General features: G+C 37.2%; 2 protein-coding genes across 2 annotated transcripts in view; one reads left to right on the top strand and one right to left on the bottom strand.

The window, feature by feature from the left end:
- LOC134789988 (phospholipid scramblase 2) overlaps positions 1 to 22,651 on the bottom strand; it is a 412,262-nt gene that overhangs the window by 128,899 nt on the left and 260,712 nt on the right. The gene's annotated exons all lie outside the window — the stretch shown is intronic.
- Positions 1 to 22,651, top strand: part of LOC134789994 (myosin-IIIb-like) — a 72,083-nt gene that overhangs the window by 30,685 nt on the left and 18,747 nt on the right. Inside the window, exons 2-12 of the mRNA XM_063760735.1 lie at positions 9,296 to 9,480; positions 13,668 to 13,823; positions 14,669 to 14,950; positions 15,246 to 15,548; positions 15,631 to 15,912; positions 16,256 to 16,444; positions 16,990 to 17,192; positions 17,307 to 17,487; positions 17,798 to 17,948; positions 18,265 to 18,475; positions 18,920 to 19,215. Coding sequence (XP_063616805.1) covers positions 9,316 to 9,480; positions 13,668 to 13,823; positions 14,669 to 14,950; positions 15,246 to 15,548; positions 15,631 to 15,912; positions 16,256 to 16,444; positions 16,990 to 17,192; positions 17,307 to 17,487; positions 17,798 to 17,948; positions 18,265 to 18,475; positions 18,920 to 19,215 — 2,419 coding nt within the window. The 5' untranslated portion in view covers positions 9,296 to 9,315. The remainder of the gene's footprint in view (positions 1 to 9,295; positions 9,481 to 13,667; positions 13,824 to 14,668; positions 14,951 to 15,245; positions 15,549 to 15,630; positions 15,913 to 16,255; positions 16,445 to 16,989; positions 17,193 to 17,306; positions 17,488 to 17,797; positions 17,949 to 18,264; positions 18,476 to 18,919; positions 19,216 to 22,651) is intronic.

Raw genomic sequence — 22,651 nt, 5'->3', positions numbered from 1 at the left:
TCTTTGTTTTACTTCGAGAGAATCACACGAGCAATTTTTCAAATTTTATATTATAGAGTGAATTTCACTGTACTTTTACCTTTCTAGCCAACAAAGAGTTAATGGTGTATCTCACCACGCGCAAGTGGGCCCCATTACGGCGATACTGCAACACTTTCTGTATCCGAGTATATGCCCATAAATACAAGTGTCAGTAAATGACGCCCATAAAAGGTCGACTGAAGTATCATAAATATGAAACTTGTAGCTTTCCTTCACAATGACGCGATTCGTAATGGTAGATTTACTGCTGTGATATTATTATACCTCTATAGGCTTCATGTGTATTATGTTCAGATACAAGTCTTATTGGTATCAGTTTAGGTATCTCACTTCTGAACTTTTTTACGAGAAAAAAAACAGATAAGTACCTACTTAATTTAGCTAGTGATAATCACGATCGTGACACTCGTAAGAGTTCCGCCAGAACCCCGTGGGAGATAATTAATTCAAAACAATCTGCATACCGATATCTTAACAATAGTGTTTACTTTAAGTACCTACCTACAAACCAGACTTCGATCAGACAACATACAAAAACGTTTACCGAAATGTTTAATTCCAAGATAAATACGGGAAATTTGTACCCAAACAATAAAACAATACCAACCGTGGAGCCTGGGAACATGTCATTCATTTGCATACATTATTATGAGAACATGGCTTGTCCTGCTGTATTTCAATAGATTCTAAGCTGAATTCCTCGGATTCACGCGAATACCGGTAATTAAAAATGATCTAGATTAAATTAAGAATGTGATAAAATCTTATTGTTATAATACAGGAACTAGCACAATAGGTTTCCGTGTCATCGGAAATGGGTAGTTGGAAATATTGCGCTCGTTTTATTTGATTAAATAAATTTAAAAGAATAAGGTAATTTGGGTTAAGTAGCCGTGCCGTGATTCACCTGTATAATAAAGTAGAGACCGCGGACAGTACTTTCTCATACATTAAAGTATTACGTATATCTAGTTTGGACTAAATGCTAATTAATTACACAAATTAATCTTCACCTGTCATATGGATACTAGTGGTTACAACGTAAAAACTCGAAACCAATGTATCCTTTGTTTTGCTTATTGATTTTACTAGCTTAATTATGATATTTATGACTACCCAACTAGCAAAATAGTCGTATAAGAATTGATTTACTCAGCCTGTAATCGTATAACAGCCGAGTTACGGTTGTTGAAGCACCAATATATCGTATAATAGCGGTTAACTCGACTATTTAGCAATTTTCGCTAATTAGTGCTATAATCATGTCGTATAAACGTTTATAGCACTATCTTTTAGCACTTTTATTCCACCTTTTAATAAATGCTGAGTTAGCGCTACTAAATCACTTTTATTCAGCATAATTGTTCTATTAAAATCATATAACAGCTATAGATTAGCTAATTGTCTGAATAAGGCGCTTTAATACAACTGTTACTTAACTCTCTTCTCTGTTGCTATAAAAGCCTATTAAAAGCAATCAAATAACCATTTGGCAACAATGCTGCTGTAACAGCGCGCTTATATCATAATTCGGGTAATGGGGTTCAAACCGCTGTTATAGGAGCTGAAGTGTATTTACAGGTTTTATTCAAAATGTATTCAGCTTAGAGTACTTTTAAAGAGTTTTGAACTACATTAACAGCACAAGTCAGCCATGTTGACGTTTCAATATAGTCCGGTGGCCAACTGCATGAAACCCTACCTGACAAAAAAATAGAATAATCCTACTCTGTAGGGGTAGCTGACTTTTAGTAGCATCAACTGTTCTTGGTCGGCCGCGGCTTAATTTGGAAAATTTTGCGCTAATGGCAAAATAGTGGCACAAAAATTCATAAAAAAAAACCCCATCGTATAATAATGAATGAAACTTGCATGGTAGGATAGCTGCCTTTGAGGACAGCAAAACAAAACCGGGCAGCGAATTTGTGGTACCACGTGACAGCGACAATTTACCTCATCGAAAAATAGAATCAAAACAACTGATTGTAATACCTACATTAAATTTGTTGACATATGTCTTGGTCGGCCTCACCTTAGCCTGACAGCGTTTTCAGTCCGTCCGCATTAAAAAAAAAGTCAATGGCAGCTATCCTACCATACAAGTGACATTCTATTTTTCGATGAGGTAAATTGTAGCTCACTTGGTACCACAAATTCGGTCGGACACAGGAACCTGCCAACACAGGATGTAGCTGACCACTTTTGTTTTTTTGATGAATATTTGTACCACTTTTTTGCCATTTGCGCAAAATTTGCCAAGTTAAGCCACGGCCGACCAAGAGCAGTTGAAGCTGCTAAAAGTCAGCTACCCCTACAGAGTAGGATTTTTAAATTTTTTTATCAGGTAGGGTTTCATGCAGTCGGCCATCGGACTATAAATCTATAAACATGGCGACATCATGTGCTATAAGTGTAGCAGTAAACGCAGTTACTCGACTTATAGTCGAATTAATGAGATATAACAGAAACTAGATCGTGTAAGCAAATTTTTACTTATTTTTATTAATATTTTTTTATTGAAATTTAAGTAAATAGGCGGCCCATGAATATATATGAACCAGTGCCTTTGGTTTTATCAATAAAGTATTTTTCGCGCTGGGTTTTACTGTATTACGTGTACTTACAGACAGTAAAAACTTATGTACACAATCACGGTAAAAATAAATGTCATGGATGACAGCAGTAAAAAATACTTAAGTACCTTTTTGTTTTATTAGACACGTGAAGACGATTAGGCCTCAAACTTAATCAAATAATTGAAATATAATCGCTTACCTGAGATCGTTTTTAGCACATATTAGTTGAATAAAAGCATTTACTGCACTCATACACATTTAAAATGCCGAGTAAAAGCAATCCGGCTACCTTTACGAAACATTTTTGCTGAGAAAAAGCAGTGCGGCTGCTTTTATAGAACACTTTTACTGAGTAATAGTAAATTGCTAATGTTTATAGAACAAATAGTCGAGTAAAAGCACTATCGTTGCTATTAAAACACTAGATGTGCTTTTATCCACTTTTACTCAACTCTTACAGCATCGATTTGCTTCTTATACAGCGCTTACTCGATTTTTATAACACTTTTAGTCTGTATAAGTGCGCCTTTTAGCGTTGAGTAAACGCTTACAGGACTTTTACTCGACTGTTTTTACACCGTTTATAGCACCAAAAAGCGAAAATAAAAACGTGCTCTCAACTTTTATAGCACATAGATTTGCTAGTTGGGTAGTAACTGATGGTGATGTGAATATTATCAGTAGGTACCTAGTGGCTATCACATTATTTTAGACTACATCCAAAAATATTATAGGATTATTTTAGGATTATTAGGAATATTATAGTAATAACTGACGAAAAAATTCTGGCTGTTACCCAGCTACAACAAAATTGAGATAACAAGTAAGGTTATCTTTAGAGTAACTTTTTAATATAATATGTATCAAATCCTATTCTCGTGGTAGGTAAATAAATAATCGGACACTTTGCTAGCGCCGGTGGTTATTCTCCGTGACAGTCACAAATAGTGAAAGTGTCGCTTCTGCCGCGTCCGTCCGCCGGCCGGCAAAACCTCTTTGCATGAAAACATTTTAATGCCTTCATTATAAAAGCATTGTGAGAACTAATTACTTCTGACGCCGCTGTCAGTCACACCATCAGATCCATAACGCCACAAGTGCCGGTCACCTATAGTGATGTACGACTTTATTCTCTTAATACAGTCCAGTGTTATGATGGATTAGGTTCAACGCCTCAGCGGCTGCGACCTCGACGGTTTTTCTTTACAAAGTGTATTGAAAATGTGCACAGTGATGTTTGTTCAGTGTGAATGCAAGACTCTGGAGTGAATTTTCCTTAGGTAGATCTAGGTATAATTTTTAAAAGGTAGGTCCAGTTTAGGTATATATAAATTGTCAAAATTTATAATGGTTATACCTATACAAACAGAGCCTAATATCTATTATCTAGTCGTGAAATTAAATGGAAAGAGAAGACATTCCATTTTCAAGTATATGATATTACGAATTCACCCAACTGGATCATGAAATCATTATACACTTATTTTTTTATGTCATTAGGCTCTGTCATTAGTAAAAAAAAGGTATTCTATCAGAACAGGTGTACGTGTAAAATTGAAATCTCATGTCTCGCTACTCGTTACGCCACACCACGCGACAAGGTTGACACCATTGGACACTTGTGTAAAAAGTAAATAAAGGTTTACTTACGACACAAATGTAACAACCAATATTTTGTCACAATTCATACTAGTTTAAGTGTAAGTAAAGTAAGTAAATATTTGCCTGTTCCAAATTTTATACCTACATCAAACTGGCGAATTTGGAAGTGCGAGTAGGTATATACTTATGCACTTGATTAACACTCTAATTAACAAAATAAATATATAAACTTAAGATATTTAGAAACGGTCGAATACATATGCAAATTACAATCTGAAATATAACCCATCCAATTGCTATCATCTTACAAATCATCTAAAACGTTCTGAACGAATCTCAGAGTAATTACTCCGAGGAACTAATTATTCATCTTCTTATTGGCAACTGGCTTGACACATAACATCAAAGTAAGATATTTATACAAAACTCGTTTTAACGGTAAATTAAACTTGAATAATTATGGATAAGATAAGATCATAATTATACATATTTTAAAATAGGTTTGGGCATTAATTAGCTTAACTAAGATTCGCATCACTGTAAAGAGTAGGTAAGTAATATGTAAATATAAAAAAAACTGATTTTTTGGTATAGCTATGGGAAATATTTTTGAGATGATTTGTGCACCCATATTTTTACAGTTGACTATACTTAAAATGTATGAGGAAAAATTTTGCCGCAGCAGCAGTAAGTAACTATTGTACAAAGTGTAAATAAAATCTACTTATTCGATTTGAATTCTGTGTAGTTACTTCTTTCGAAAATGGATATAGTTCCTGTGTCCCGAATGTCATGATAAAAGTGAATTATAAGTGGTTCAGAATTAGATACAAATCCTGACAAAGTCGTCCTAATTTGTTGTTTGTCATCAATTGTAAGTAAGTGCATTTATGAGTACCTACCTACGCACAATGACGTAGTCACGTACATTTTCTAAAAACAGCCATCCGGTGTGCGACAAGGTATACTTTATGCTGACACTTACAACCACGCTGCGTGCGCCAGCGAGGTGGCATGCAACGGGGTTTTATGTACTATTGTATTCATAATGCCATATCGCTAGTTTCTTTCCCACTATTATATAAATATTGATAAACAATTATTGTATCAATACTTAGTATTAATAAATGAAAATAAAAGTAAACCGCTTCTCTAAACAAACGTAGTCCCTTTTAAAATCTTCTGCTATTATAACAATACAGACCTTACATATCGATTATTTTAAATTTCACCTGCTGCTCTGTTTCACTTATCGACAATTTGATACAGAAACTCACAGCAACCTCATATAATTATTTCGAGAATATTCCACTCCTTTATGCATTAAATAAAATAATATTAGTAGTTACCCTACTTATCAGCGGATAACCGTTTTTTGTTGTTTACACTTTCATAAACGTATCGAGCGTTCATTGCACTATAATAAATAATTCAAATCTCCTTTTACGTCCGAAACGAGCAGCGCCATGTGTGGAGCAAGCAGTATTTGGTCGGTGTATGATCGCCAGTGAAGCAACAAGTATTGGTGTCAGTCTGTCAGCACCTCGTAGGGACGTTTTCCTGCCGGGCCTGGCGTGGCTAAACTAACTTACCTATTGATTGGTAGGTAATATAACTAAATTAAATACGCGATTAAGTCCCGTTGTGCAATTTAATAATATAACTCCATTCGTTAGATGGTTACTTCGTGGCTCTGTGAGTCAAAGACCACACGATAAGCTTGAAAATTTTAAAATGAAAATACTTTGAGTCATTATCACTTATCATGGTTTATCGGGTTCGTATACAATGCAACTCAAGATACTTTTTAATCCACAAGGAATAAAAGATAACAATTCAAGGAACACGGTAGGTACCAACAAAAAGTAGACATAGACAACAGGCAACAGGTGATTTTAATAGCTAATCGGTGTAATTGCGTGTGTAAGCGATTCATAAGTTTGCTACACACTAACACATCGATTATATAGTAATATTTCCGGAAATATTACGGAAATGACACAGACTGTGAATCATTTCCAAGCAAAAACCGATTTGTAGATGTAGATAACAGTGATAACTATTATGATACTCTTTTCATGTTTACGACTTTCTTGAAAAACGCCATATTTTCGTTTTATTGTCAAAGTCTAATTTTTGTAATATTTTTCAATGTAAGTATTTATATTCGGCCAAAATCGTCATAACGGATTCTCAATTTTTATTTTACGACGAATCAAAGTTGCCTTTCCCGTTTGCCCTGGCATGGTCACCGAAATTGCTTTCGTGCACTTTCACATAATGGTAACGAGTATATAAAATTAACTATAGAACTTGGCAAATCGGTGTTTTTACGGTAACCGAACAGCCTCGTTTTTACCGGACGTTTGAGCGGATTCACGTGCCAGTTGCAGTATTTTTTACTTCGTCTTTAATAAGTGCATTGCGACTGTTAATTAATGCACCTATTAATAAAATACTATGTTGTTAGCGAACGGTAACAACGGTATTTTTATTGCACCCCGTTCTAATACAAAGCTATCTCAATTTTAATTCAATTGTCAGAGTTCAGGCACGTATGTACAGTCAGACCAAGCTAAGTTGGCAGCGATTTTGATAGCACAAACCGTGCAAGTGTTATTTTAAACGTCTATGAAATTATGACGTTTACTTAACACTTGCACAGTCTGTGCTATCAAAATCGCTGCCAACTTAGCTTGGTCTGACTCTTTGTGTCTGTTTTACAATAATAAAACGGTCTGTGAGTTAAATATAGTAGCTACATTTACCGACTCGATCGGAAATAGGTACCTACCTCCCAAAAAAGAATAAGCACTATTGAGTAAATGCCGTGTGTAGTGCTGCCCTACAAAACTGAGGCAATTATATACGCTTAAAAACAATACACTAGAAATGAAAAATATAATAGTACAGTAGAGTCCGGTTAGTACGACTCCGCATATAACAACCAACCGCTTATAGCGACGTAAGTATAGGCACTTGTTTGGTTTTAGTACTAGCTACTATGAAAGTACTACCGTTTATTACGACTCCGCTTATAACGACCGACCGCTTTTAACGACGGAAATTGACACAAAATCCGTCCGTCAAGTCCGGTTACAACGACGAGCGACGTAGTTTTTACAAATAAATTGTTGGTAAGAAGCTTACTTCGTCCCGCGCACCCAACTTCCCTCCCCTCTTTGCCTATACTCAGCAAGATGAAATAGTCATGTGACGTTTCGGCTTGTAAGAATTGTCTCAATTGAGTAGGCATAAGTTGTTTGTTGAAACAAAAGTAAAAGTTGACTCAAAATTGAAATGTTTGACAAAAAACTTATTTTTTTTTTCATTGTCGATGTATGATTGTCGTCTTGATTAGATCCCTAAGAATTACGACTTTTTATTTTACGGGGTCGAGTAATTTGCGGATGATGAGTGAGTACGCGTACCTACCTACAAAAGTGGCTTCTTCTAAACACACACTGAGAGAAAAATCACCACCAGGAATTAATAAACAGTTCTGTACTGGGGGAAAAAATGAAGTTTTAGTAGTAATCATGGAAGTTTCACTATTTCTGTAAAATTTATTTATTTCTACAAACAGCTCAGTAATACTAAATCTAATTTCAGCAAACAGACTTTAGTAAATGGAGCATTAAACAAAGTTCAGTATTTGTTACAATCCATTTTTATTACTACTAAAATTCTCCGATTTTTACTAGTAAAGTTTGTGATTTTTGGAAAAAAGCATCAGTGATTTCAAGTTATTATTTTAGTAAATGTCTCACTTACATAGTTTTGTAATATCTAAAAAACGAGTTCGCGGGAATAACATTACCCCATTTAAAATAACAATTCAGTTGTTACTATAGCGACATTACAAAGTTTACTGGTATTTAGTAGATAGACTTGTTGTGTTTATGTTCATTGTTGTACCAATCACTAAACGAGTTTTGTAATACCAACACAGCTACTTGCTACGTTCATTTGGTTAGAGTTAGTATTGTGTCGGATGTCGGGCGGGCGTGTCTCGTGTCTTCTTTGTTTAAAACATACTTAAGTTAAATAATAAATTTAGGATATATTGTGGGCCATGGACATATTAACCCGCGACCTACTGTGTAGTTGGGGTCTACAGGAATATATTGTTCTGCAACTTCGAGCTGTTGTTATTCTAGTGATAATGACATCAAAGGTAAATCTAAACTGTTTGCAATTCCAACCTCCCTAGCACAGGTGCGCCGCGAGAGCATGTTGCGCGCGTAATAACTACTAGTCTCTTTCTGACTGTATGAATAAGAAAGGAATGGGTAGAATATCTCGACAGGCTTTTATAGTGCCTCTTTAGTACAGAGATATACTACCAAATGCTTATTCATACAGACAGAAATAGAGACGGGTAGCTACCACGCGCGCGACATGCTCTCGCGGCGCCCGTTTGCTAGGGGCGGAGGAATTGCAAACAGTTTAGTTTTTGCCTGTGACGTCATTATCTCTAGAATAACAACAGCTAGCTTGGAATCGCAGTACAGTTTAGTAAAACCTATGACGTCATCGTCTCCGATATTGCTAAAGCACGCTTAGAATTACAAAACGGTTAGTTTTCACCCATGACGTCATCACCTCCGATATTGCTAAAGCACCTCTCGGAATAACAAAACCAAATTTCTGAAATTACTCTAGCATACTTCAAATTACAAATATAGAAGTTGTATTTCCTACTAAATGGAAATTGCAAAAGTCAATTTGTTCCTATTAGTTGACTCTCCTTGTCCCCGGATTAAGTTTTATTTTTGTAATTCTAAGTGTGTTTTTGTTAGTTTTTTCTGTCAGTGCACAAGTCTCTGCATTTAAGACAAAGTGTTGTAATACTAACGTAAATAAATATTTTAGTTGAAATGTTTTTTTTTTCTTTGATTGTCGCTTAAAGTATTAATAAATAGAAAATGATGTAATTATTTTGATTAAAAAAATATATTAAAATTGGCAGTTCGTTTAGTGCGACGTCCGGTTAGTACGACGTAATATCAGCGGTCCCTTGGGCGTCGTTATAACCGGACTCTACTGTACTACAATTACATGTATTGTTTCAGAAATGTCAATGTGAGCCGCGATGCGCAGCGACATGGCGTACCGCGGGCTCTCGCAGCACGTGGAGCTGGACCGCGCGGCCGACCCGCGCGACCGCTTCACGCTGCAGGAGCTCATCGGCGAGGGAACCTACGGCGAGGTCTACTGCGCTCGCGACAAGAAGAGCGGCAGGCGAGTCGCCGTCAAGGTGCGTTTACCTCACTTTGATTGGTAGTATGTGTGGCCAACCGGCGCAGGCGACGCGCGACCGCTTCACGCTGCAGGAGCTCATCGGCGAGGGAACCTACGGCGAGGTCTACTGCGCTCGCGACAAGAAGAGCGGCAGGCGAGTCGCCGTCAAGGTGCGTTTACCTCACTTTGATTGGTAGTATGTGTGGCCAACCGGCGCAGGCGACGCGCGACCGCTTCACGTTGCAGAAGCTCATCGGCAAGGGAACCTACGGCGAGGTCTACTGCGCTCGCGACAAGAAGAGCGGCAGGCGAGTCGCCGTCAAGGTGTGTTAACCTCACTCAACCGGCGCAGGCGACTCGTGAAACTATATAAACACGAGATAATACCAAATTAAAAATCAGAATACTTATATTAAATTTGTATGAATAACAATTTTCTATAATAATAATCGATAAGTACAAAAGTTGAATATTAAACGGTTCATGTATAACATATATCTATTATAGGTAACTCTACCTGCGTCCCATCTGTAGATGCCTTACTTACTTAAAAAGTATCACGTGAGGTGAATGGACACCCACGCACTTATACACTTTATACAGGGTTGCATGAGGTCGCTAATTATTACAAAAGTTGTTAACTTTGTTAACCAATGAAACGACATACATATGCTAAAAAGAAACCCGTCTCTAATGCATACTTTTAATTGTGTATTTATGGTAGTGACATATTAGTTATACCCAATTCAAGAAAAGCGTGTAGGTGATATTTTAAGCGAGTTATTACCTACTTTATTTAACATAATTTTATTAACATGAACTACAGAGACCATCTGGCTTTTTTACTCCTGCTCTTAATAAGGTAGCTATGACCGCTTTATCTTTATTAGGTAAAATAAAAAGCCAATAAAAGTTACTCTAAATGAGCCGTTGCCGTTGTAACGGAACGGCGAGCTCCAATTTTGAGTCGGCGGTGTATTTCACCGCTGCATAATTAATTTGATTTCAAGTGTTACGAAATTCACAGTTTGACAAAATAATGTGACGAAAATAATCGAAGGTTAAATATTGAAACGCACTTTCCATTAAAATTCATTTTTTTATCGATGTTTATAAATGCTAATGAGATTTTAGAATAAATTCCATCGAACTTGACCCGCAACCGTAACCGCATAAATTATCAATAGAGATGTTCTAAAGAGCGATTCATGAATATTGATTGAAGATTAATTTATGGTAGCTTATGTTGATTAAGGAATTTTATTCGTACTCTCGTTCACGTTTGTAAGTTCGTAGTAATGGGTCAAACAGATCACTGTGTTATGTCTTTCCTGTAGACATACACGAGAGTTAAGGGCTATAAAGGTTAATTTTCTTATTTAACCCTTATCCACGTGAAAAGCTCCTCCTTTTATTTAGAGAACTATGATAAAATCATTACTTACATGCCCACAAGCTGTTAACTATTGCCCATAGGAGAGAAAACTAGTGTGTTCGCGCGAACAGTACATTTTTCTCTCCTGTGGGCAATAGTTAACAGCTTGTGGGCATGTAAGTAATGATTTTATCATAGTTCTTGAAATAAAAGGAGGACCTTTTCACGTGGATAAGGGTTAAATAAGAAAATTAACCTTTATAGCCCTTAACTCTTGTGTATGTCTACAGGAAAGATATAACACAGTGATCTTTTTGACCCTAATACGTGAGCATTTCTTTTATTTTTTGCCATTTTTATATATTGTGACCTTTTTTTCCACTTTTGTGTTATTTCTAGTCAGGATCGCGAGCCCTTTTCATCGTTATTAGGAGAAAAAAAGTGTCCTGAAATTTCCATACATTTTTCAAATTGCAAATGACAAATAATTTTAAAATTTTACGTTTAATACACATAAACGTTATTGTACAGCATCATTGTAAAATGATGATGAGATGTAAAGGATTCAAAACGTCCAGATGTATTATAAATTCGTTATACGCGATATAATCCGTTTCCATAGTTTTATTTCGTGTGAAACTATCACGATAACCGATGAAAATATTATGATGAATACATACTTAAATATTATCACAGAGTAATTTAAAAATAACAGATCGGACTTTTAATTAAAATAAATAATTCAATATGACCGTAAGTCCGTAAAGGGGGAGGCCTATGTTCAGCAGTGGACGTCTTATGGCTGAGATGATGATGATGATGATGATCGTAAGTCATACAATAAGAAAGAAAATTAATATAAATTTTACAACCATACCAAAAGCTTTTATTAAACTTACATAACTTACATGAATCGACGATGCTTGTATTATAAAAGAGCCTTCACAGGATACCTTTAATTAGGCACAGGAAAGCTCCTAAGTATACTCGACCTCCGATCACCGCTAACAAACATTCATTCTTATGCTGGCCATTGTTAACATGCCGTCTGTAATTGATTGCGTAGATGTTATCTCAAAACTTAGTATCTGTGTCAAGGCCACCAAACAATACATAACTATGTAGCCTCTCGTTCTACACTACTTAGTGTCAATGTTCGGAATATAAAACATGTTATGTAAGGCCGTCCGCACACCGTTATCCGATCTCCGGTGCGGAGAAGCGTGACAATGAGCGTCATATTTAGCTTTTTAATTAAAATGTACATCACTGCATTATTGTATATTTTAAAATGATGATTATCTTGAAAATATTGATATGGTTGACTTATTTTTAGCTGCTCTATATTGCATAGTTATATCAAAATTAGATTATCTTATATGCTTGCCAAATTTAATAATTTTACTGTTCAATAAAAAAACTATATATTTTGAATGTTTTATGCAAATGAACATTTCTAGAATTCTACTACTACTACAAAAGTTAAGTATACTATTATCAAAGAGAAATTATTGTAATACAAAGGTAAAGTCTAAGAAAAAAACGTGCCCCTTAGTTTGACGTGCAAAACGGATGGCACTGTAAAAGTGCGCCATATGTTTTGCGGTCACTGAATTGTCAAACGTCAACTTTTGACAGTCAGTTATCGCAAAATGTATGGAGTTGACAGCGCCATCTCGTTTACCTGTCAAATTCGAAGCACGAAATTGTCTTAACCTTTTCGACGCCGTGTCAAATACAAAAGCTGTCACTCGGACGCCACGTCACCGAAGTGTCAAAACTGAAATTGAACTTTATGCATATGCACGTAGGTCTGATGTTGCTCTGTGCTCTGTGACCAATTAATCGGTCTTTGGCGTTGAACCTGCTGTGCGGATATATCGGTCATTGGGGTCCAAATGGTTAACCCTTAAACAGGGCTGACGCATTTTTTACTTTTGATTACTGATTCGGGTAGGTAATAGCTTAAAATGAAAAGTAATTTCTTGATTTTTTTTTTATTACCCCTAATTTAAAAAAAACCCGGTGGTTTTTATATGCCCACTGCTCGTGACCAATGGTGCTACGTGGTCCTTATATGGCCACTGCCTTGTTAGCCATACAGAGTAGTTTTAAGGGCAAGTCATGTGCACATCACATTTACACTTGCGTCACAAAATTCACTAACTGCCAGCACTTTCTTGGCTCGCATGGACGTCGTGGCTCGTAAGATTGACCGTTGAATAAATATTTAATTTAAAAACCAAAGGAAAATATATTACTTTTGTACTATGAGGGTTCATTCATAGTAATGAATCTTACCCTTAAATGTCATGTAAACTCCCTGCAGGGCAGAGGCCACTTATAAACCACTCGAACGTGCCCCAGACGGGCAGAGGGTTCATACGAACCACACACTTTTAGATAGAATATTTTATCAGAAAACAATAACTAAGGTAAGTTATGACTTACTACACATACATTATCTAATAATCTACCACAAAAATACAAAACAAAATACTTACAGTACTTTTTTACGGCGTAGCGAACTTATACAGCGGGAGAAACGTACAAAAACTGCCATTTGTTGTCGATTTGAACTTGACAACTAAATTTTCAAAGAAATTTGTTTTGACACCTGTCATTTTTTTACGTTCCGATATAACCCACTTAATAGACTTTACGATAATGACATTTTGCGGTCGTTGTATTTACTCAGATCGCCAAAAAAAATCTTTTGCTATGTGGTACTTATATATACACAACCTGTTTAAGGGTTAAATTTTACGTATCTTACTCAATCAATGTATCTTTGCTATTATTATACAAAGGCAATTATTTAATTTCAGATCTTGGAGAACATCACTGAAAACATCGAAGAGATCGAGGAGGAATTCCTAGTGTTTCGGGATTTGTCCAGCCATCCAAACATTCCAGAATTCTTCGGGCTATTCTTGAAGCGTGGAGTCTGCTCTGATGATGACCAGATATGGTTCGTCATGGAGGTAAGAGAATTTTAATAAGCTGGGAAGTAACTTGTAATCAAGCATACTACGGGGCCTAGCCAAGATGACAACCGTTGATAGAAAACGCCAATCGAAACTTAAATAATGTATGGAAATAGTCACGTGACATTTTGTAACATCTGTCATCCCGATACATTTTTTCGCTTCGTTTGGAGTTTGTCAAAGTAAGAATGTCATCTTTGCTACTAGGCCCCTTAGTTTGTAATTAGCTGCGTTTCAATCAATCAATATTTTATTTGTCATAATACGGTTAACATGGGATCTTAATCTAATTAATAATAGTACATGCGTATAAATAAGAGTCCAAAATGGTCCCATTGCATGCAGTTGATGCAAAAAATAAAGTACTCCTACTTATACGTAGGTATAGGTACTTAAAGTTTACTTAATACCCCCAAGAAAATCATAGGTGAACTAAGTAGGTATACTTATTTTAAGTTTACTTAATTGACCCAGGTGATCAGAGCTGGGTGAACAGAGTCAACTACAGGCTTATTTTTTGCATAGTCTAATAAAACATGGTCTTCCATTCCCAGAGTGACACGGGGCTACGTCACAACAACATGGCCGCTATATATAGCGCTATCGCATATTATCATATAGCGCTGTCGCATGATGACGTAAGCCCGTGTCAGTTAGGTGACCTAGAAAAGACGGGAATGGAGTACCAGGCGGAGTATATTATTATACCATGATTTTTTGTAATATAAGTATTTACTTATATATATTATTGTTCTATTATTTTGAGGAATACGTTTCTTACTTTTACCTATAGTGCTTATTACACTTAACTATATTTATTTTTTATTACATTTCTATTTCAGCTCTGTACCGGAGGTTCAGTGACAGATCTATGCGCTGGTATCCGCGATCACGGGAATAATCTCACAGAGCCGCAGCTGGCCTACGTCCTGCGGGGGACAGTCCGCGCTCTCACCCACCTCCACGCTCACCGCTGCATGCACCGGGACGTCAAGGGCCATAATATTCTACTCACTGAGAACGGCGAAGTGAAACTCGTCGATTTTGGAGTTTCCTCACATTTAGCTGCGACTGCTGCTCGGAGAAATACTTCAGTAGGCACACCTTATTGGATGGCCCCAGAGGTAAAATCATACATTGCCAACATCTTAAAGTACTTCTTAACACAAAAAACGGACAATTTAATAAACATGCGAGGTCTACCGTCTAATCGAGAACTATTGAAATCGCCCAAAAATATGGTACCATATCAGTATCATATTTAGTACGTAGTACCTATAAGTAAAACGAATTCTTATTGTTACCTTTTCTATTAAATACTTATGTTATGATGTCTTTGGCGTAATAATCATCATGGTGTTTTGGTCTTGTATATTTCTGTAAGAAGGCTTTTAACTTAAGTTGTGTATCATCTTCTAGGTTATAGCATGTGAACAGCAGTTGGATCAGTCATACGATTGCAGATGCGACGTTTGGTCAGTCGGCATTACCGCTATCGAACTAGCCGAGGGCGAACCTCCCTTATCCGGACTTCATCCAATGAGGGCATTGTTCCAAATACCACGGAATCCGCCTCCTACGTTAGCGCATCCTGAGCTATTCTCATCACAATTAGCAGATTTCATTGCCGAGTGTTTGGTCAAAGATATGAACCAAAGACCATTCGCGAGGGAACTTCTAGAGCATCCTCTGTTATTAGCTGTCAGTAGTTTTGAAGAAAAGGTTAGTAAACCATAATATAAATGAGACTTCAGTATCAGAAAAGGTTACGTTATGTAGAACTATATATTACTGTATTTTGCAGATTCGCAAAGAACTTCAAGCAGAAATAAAACGCCAACGAGCTGAAGGCCGAAGCTGTCGAGCCCCCGATGTAACGACAAAAAGGGGAAAACTAAAGTCACATAGAAAAGCACGTCCAGAAAAAATGTATACTGATGATCTAGCAACATTAGAAGTACTGACAGAAGATGCCATTGTAGAGCAACTACAGAAAAGATATAACCAAAATCAAATATATACTTACATTGGAGATATACTTGTGGCGGTCAATCCTTTCACTGACATAGGTATTTACACTACCAAGGTAATTGAAAATTTACGTTATGTATCTTAAGTGCATATATTGTGAATTACAACAATAGGTCAACCACTTAACCGTGACCTTTAAGCAGATTGTTTCAAGTGTATTATTTATATATTTATACCAATAGAATAATTTGCAATATTTAGTCGAAATATATGCACCTATATTGTTTAATAAAAGACTCTGTCATACAGTACATTAAAATTCGCCTTTTGACCGCCCCACAACGAACCTAATACGTACATAAAATAAACTAGCTTTACTTGATAAAACATTTTCAAATATTGCTGAGCGTTCCAAGGTTAATATTTATCGGAGATTTTAATCGTCTCTGCATTTTTAGAGTCAGCAAATTTACCAAGGCCGTTGCCGTTCGGACAATCCTCCCCACATTTACGCTGTAGCAGATGCTGCACACCAAGCTCTCATGCACCAAAAACAGCACCAAGCTATAGTTATATCTGGGGAGAGTGGCGCCGGTAAGACTGAGTCGGCCAACCTCTTGTTGAAACAGCTGGTCTTTCTCTCGAAGGTACGTTAACTGTGAGCTTCACCGCAAACTGGTTAAAATGAATACTGAGGTTCGAAATAATCGAAATTTGGTTATCTGCCTCTCTATGGCTTTTGCATATTCAAGCGATAGAGAGGCAGATAATCTTATCTTATATATAAGATAAGATAAGAGGCAGATAAAGAAATTTCCTTTTTCGCGGTAATTAAGGCCTCTGATATTTGGATGCTGTTAAGCATTAGGTATGCCTCAACCCACGTTCATTTTGCATAAACCGAAAAAAAATATGCTTTTAGTTGACACCTTTGACACATTTTTGCTAAACAGCATTCATTTGTCTTCGAGTTTGACAAATGTCTTCTATTGTTTTACTAGTATTGTAAGTACAGTCGACAAAAGATCTACGAAAAACGGACTGGTTCATAATGATGTTTTTTTACCTCCTAGGTAGCGTAAGACACTTACCAGTATCGATATCGATGTACCTATATGCAAGTACCTACCTAAATCTAATATGCATAACATAACGTAGTTGAAACCAATACCTACTTTTCTTATTATTCCAGACACAAACTGGCAACGTAGAAGATAAAATCCTACAAGTAAACCCTATCATGGAGGCGTTTGGAAACGCTCGAACAGGCATTAACGCCAATAGCTCGCGGTTCGGCAAATATTTGGATTTGTCTCTCATGAGAGTGGGGAGGATATCTGGGGCACGGATTTCTGTTTATCTTTTAGAACAATCGAGGGTTGTTCACCAAGCGTTGTGAGTGCCACTATTTATCCTTATTGCTTATTGATTACATCTGTGTGTATGTAGTTTAGTGTGTTGATTAATTTCCTCAATAGGGATAATTTACTAAGACAACATTATTTGCAGAGGCGAAAGCAATTTTCACGTATTTTACTATCTATATGATGGTTTGGAAAGTGAAGGGCGTTGGAGGAAATTCTACCTTGATGAACAACTCAAATCTAGGCATCGATACCTACAACCACTTTCTATTGCCCATCGTGAACATAATGTTCACCGTTGGCGGCAATTAAATCAAGCGTTTAAGGTAAGGAACAAAACACAATTATGTATACTCTGTATCTTTTTAGGTAAAAGTAAACAAGCAATTTGTACATTTTCGGGTAGTTAAAACATTTATTGATTAACCAACCAAATACAAAACCACCTGGATCTGTCACTGAAAGACCTGACTTTAACCTACATTATTTGATCATGTAATGTTTTCATCTTCGATTTTGATTACTCTTTTTTAAATACCTAAAGATACAGAGGTACCGTCCACAAATTACTCTATGAGTAATTACTCGCTCAATAGAAACATCTGTAGCAATGAAAAATAACTATTTTCGTTTCAGGTGGTCGGATTTCAAGAGGAGGAGGTACAAATAATTTACAAAATGCTATCAGCAATATTACATCTCGGCGATATAGAATTTGGGGAGACCGCGGGGGAAGATAACACTGATAACAAAGCTACGATAATCGACACGGCACCTTTACATAGAGGTAAGGTTACGTATCAAGGATTAGCATCGCTAAAAAAATTTTGCCTGTACAAACGGTATAATTTGTTTCGTGTTTTGTTGTCTCGGAAATACGCATATTATCTTCGTAATATTTCTTTGGTCCTAAAGTACTTAGGTATAAGTAGTGGCTTGGTACTATAACTCCATTTACTAGGGCTAGTTTTACGTGGTATGTAGCATTATAACTAAAAATGCCATGATATACATTAATAAACATGAATGCTTGTGAAATAGGTAAACATATACCTACCAATACAAGAACGTATAGTTATACTCTTATTAAAATTTCATTCCAGCATCGTGCCTATTAGGCGTAGAGACAGGAGACCTGCGCGAGTGCTTGACTAGCAGCAGTGTGGTTGCTCGAGGGGAGACCATAGCGCGATACTGCTCGCCCACCGAAGCGGCCGTGGCTCGGGACGCCACCGCCCGAGGCCTGTATGCGCGTGCCTTCGACAGAATAGTCGAGAGGATCAACGCATTGCTGTGTCAAAATAGACCGTATGGGTATTTACACTTTTCTACTAACTGCTCACAATCCTACTAACGTACCTACAACCCACCCTTCCAGCCATGCCACAGACAATTGCTGTGCCTATTAGAATTTGCACTGCCACGGTTCCAAAAGTGACAGGCCAATTCGAACTTACACTGACATCAGAATGATGTCTAAAATGATGTCATTTAATAGGTATCGTGCGTCTCGCTCTTGCCAATACATGCGACTGACAAGTAAGAGCGAAATAAATGACATCATTTAGGTATCATACTGACGCCAGTGTATGTTCGAATTGGCCTGTAAGTGTTCTGTAAGCTACAGTTGTTTTTACTACTAGGTAATTGATCGACCCGACTCAAACAAATAAGTAGAATGTCTGTGAACCTATTTTCAGCCCTAAACTTGTGAGTTTGATTAAACTTTTATAATTCTGTACAATAATTATGTTTCAGCATTGAACAACTATCTATTGGAATATTAGATATCTTCGGATTTGAAAACTTCAATAGAAATTCGTTTGAACAACTATGCATCAACATTGCAAACGAACAAATACAGTACTATTTCAATCAACATATATTTACCTGGGAACAGCAAGAGTATATGGCAGAGGGCGTCCCCGTCGATCTTGTGGAGTTCTCCGACAACAGGCCCGTCTTAGACATGTTGTTGTCAAGACCTATGGGTCTGTTAGCTCTGCTTGATGAAGAAAGCCGTTTCCCAAGGTCTACTGATAGAAGCCTGATTGGTAATCACCTTTTTTCTTGATCAGTACTTTACAAATATATTATTTTTATAAGCCTATACGGTGTCCCAGTGCTGGGCAAAGGACTCCCCCTTCGATTTCCATTCGTCTCGGTTTTGAGCAATCTCTAGCCAGTGACCAGGCGGCCTAGTCAAGGTGACAATCGCTTGCGCTTCGCTATCGAATCGCTTTGTGTCTCTCTATCACTCTTCCATATTAGTGTGACAATGACAGTTGCGTTTCGATCGCTACGGAGCGTTAGCGATTGGCATGTTGTCTACGGGGCCAGACCATTGAGATATGCGTCCAGCCGGCCTAGCCAAGGTTACAATCACTATCGCTTCGACAACGAAACGCTTTATGTCTCTCTATCACTTTTCCACATTAGTGCGACAGTGACAGTTGCATTTCGATCGCTACGGAGCGTAAGCGATTGGCACGTTGGCTACGCGGCCAGGTTGTCCCGCCATCTCCGTTTGTGCCTACTGGTACAGTCATTATATCCATTATATCCGGGCAAGTGCGAGTCGGACTCGCGCACGAAGGGTTCCGTACCATAATGCAAAAAAAAAACAAAAATAAAGCAAAAAAAAACGGCCACCCATCCAAATACTGACCACTCCCGACGTTGCTTAACTTTGGTCAAAAATCACGTTTGTTGTATGGGAGCCCCATTTAAATCTTTATTTTATTCTGTTTTTAGTATTTGTTGTTATAGCGGCAACAGAAATACATCATCTGTGAAAATTTCAACTGTCTAGCTATCACAGTTCGTGAGATACAGCCTGGTGACAGACGGACGGACGGACGGACGGACAGCGAAGTCTTAGTAATAGGGTCCCGTTTTACCCTTTGGGTACGGAACCCTAAAAACCGACCCTACCCGTGAATAATTAGTTCTTGGATTTTTTTTTCGTAGGTCCCTCGGGGGGGTCACTGGGAGTGTAAATTCAAAAAGTAGACTGAATCAGGCTCCTGCGTATATTCGAAAAATGTTTTTTTTTCAAAAAACGGTTTTTCTTGAATAACTCGGCCATTTTTGATGTTACAGTAAAACCGTGAGGACAAAAATTGTAGGAAATTTGATTCTCTACAAGTTAGTCCAGTCATTATATCCATAAAACCGACCCTATCCGTGAATAATCAGTTCTTGGATTTTTTTTTCGTAGGTCCCTCGGGGGGGTCACTGGGAGTGTAAATTCATAAAGTAGACTGAATCAGGCTCCTGTGTATATTCAAAACGGTTTTTCTTGAATAACTCGGCCATTTTTGATTTTACAGTAAAACCGTGAGGACAAAAATTGTAGGAAATTTGATTCTAAAATTTGGTTTTACTGTAAAATCAACAATGGCCGAGTTATTTAAGAAAAACCGTTTAAAAAAAAAAACATTTTTCGAATATACGCAGGAGCCTGATTCAGTCTACTACTTTTTTAATTTACACTCCCAGTGACCCCCCCCCCCCCCCCCCCGAGGGACCTACGAAAAAAAAATACAAGAACTAATTATTCACGGGTCAAAATCTATAATGACTGAAGCCTAGAATCTTGGGGCTAATAACCTTATTAAGCCCCTAAAAAAAAGCTTATTTAGCTCTTTAGCCCCCGACCGGCTGGCCGGGCATAATAAGGTTATTAGCCCCAAGAGTCTAGGATCTTAAATAGAACTAGGCTCGGGGGCTAAAGAGCCAACAGGAGTGGTCATTCCTCCATACAAACGTAGTCCTCGTTTTCCTCCGTGGTTTTTGAAGCTAGAGCAATGATTTTTTCAACACAGATTAATATTGTCAATATCTGTGTCGGACCGTTTTGCTTTTTTTGATATTTTTGTTTTTTAAGGCGCTAGAGCCCTTCAAAAACGGCCAAAATGGCCTAATAGACTATGCCGCAATGAGAGGCGTGGTATTCAAAACTGATATCAATTAGCCAAAAAAGCAAAACGGTCCGACACAGATAATTTCATAATCATTTAGATTTCCAAATTTGGTTACGATTGGTTAAGTTTTGGGGGAGGAAAAAGAGGACTACGAAACCTCGATTTTTGTCATTTTTACGCAGGATTTTTCGCCTCAGCTGCAGTTGTCCCTATCGCACTAATTTTAGGGGCGGAGTCAAGTTTCTAAATACGTACACAGCCAGAAAAGTGATGGGCAATAGTCGACATTTAATGTCGATAATCTAGTGATGTAAGAAGTTATCGATAAACCGTCTTGTGTGAAAATATCTAGATCCTAAGATACAAGGGGTTTTGGGTTGAGAGTAGGGAACACATTTTTGTAGTTATGATATACAATCTATTATGAACTTTTTGATTCTAATATTTCAAATTAGAAATCAAAATCAAAAATATTTTATTGCATGGTTAAAATGGGTTAACAAAATTTTTAGGTACCTACAGGCACGCTTCGTAATTGTCGAGCAATTTAGGGTCCTAGCTGAATTGGTTGTTCCATACTTACTCGTGCTCTATGGAATGTCCAATTTAGCTAGAACCCTAAATGGCTCAACAATCACGGAGCGTGACAGTACTAATGATTCATGTTCTGTATATCCTGCCCTACAATGGCGTTAATATTTGGTTGTCATGTCTATACTTCGTTTTTAAGCATTATTGAAAAAAAAAAATAGTAAATACTAATATTAACCACTAAGTACATAACTATTACAAAAAAAGCTAAATAATTATACGATTGCATGCTTAAAAAAGACACGTCACCTTCACTCTAATGCTAAACAAACGAAGAATAAGAACTAACAGCGATAAGACCGCCTGTTGCTACCTTTATCTACATTGTAAATCGGTTTTAGGGTTCCGTACCCAAAGGGTAAAACACGGGACCCTATTACTAAGATTCCGCTGTCCGTCCGTCCGTCTGTCACCAGGCTGTATCTCACGAACCGTGATAGCTAGACAGTTGAAATTTTCACAGATGATTTATTTCTGTTGCCGCTATAACAACAAATACTAAAAACAGGATAAAATAAAAATTTTAGTGGGGCCTTCCATACAACAAACGTGATTTTTGACCGAAGTTAAGCAACGTCGGGCGGGGTCAGTACTTGGATGGGTGACCGTTTTTATAAATAATGGTACGGAACCCTTCGTGTACGAGTCCGACTTGCACTTCGCCGGTTTTTTTTTAATTTGTTTTTATGTTTGTGGTGTAATAAAGAATATTTTAGAGTCAGACCAAGAAAAGTCTACAGCAATTTTGATAGCACACGCAGTGCAAGTGTTATTTATATGTCATAATTTCATAGAAGCGACGTTTGAAATAATACTTGCACTGCGTGTTCTATCAAAATCGCTATAGATTTTTCTTGGCCTAACTCTACTTTAAATTACAAAGTAAGGCCTAAATTATAAAATAAGGCCCATCAATGTTTTTTTTTTGTGTTTATTAAACTTGATATTTTGTCTATAGTATTAGCGGACATGG

This window comes from Cydia splendana, chromosome 4 (genome assembly GCF_910591565.1).
Source record: "Cydia splendana chromosome 4, ilCydSple1.2, whole genome shotgun sequence".
NCBI classification, from domain to species: Eukaryota; Metazoa; Arthropoda; class Insecta; order Lepidoptera; family Tortricidae; genus Cydia; species Cydia splendana.
The sequence above is the reverse complement of the archived record's forward strand: the minus strand, read 5'-3'. Positions and strand labels throughout refer to the sequence as shown.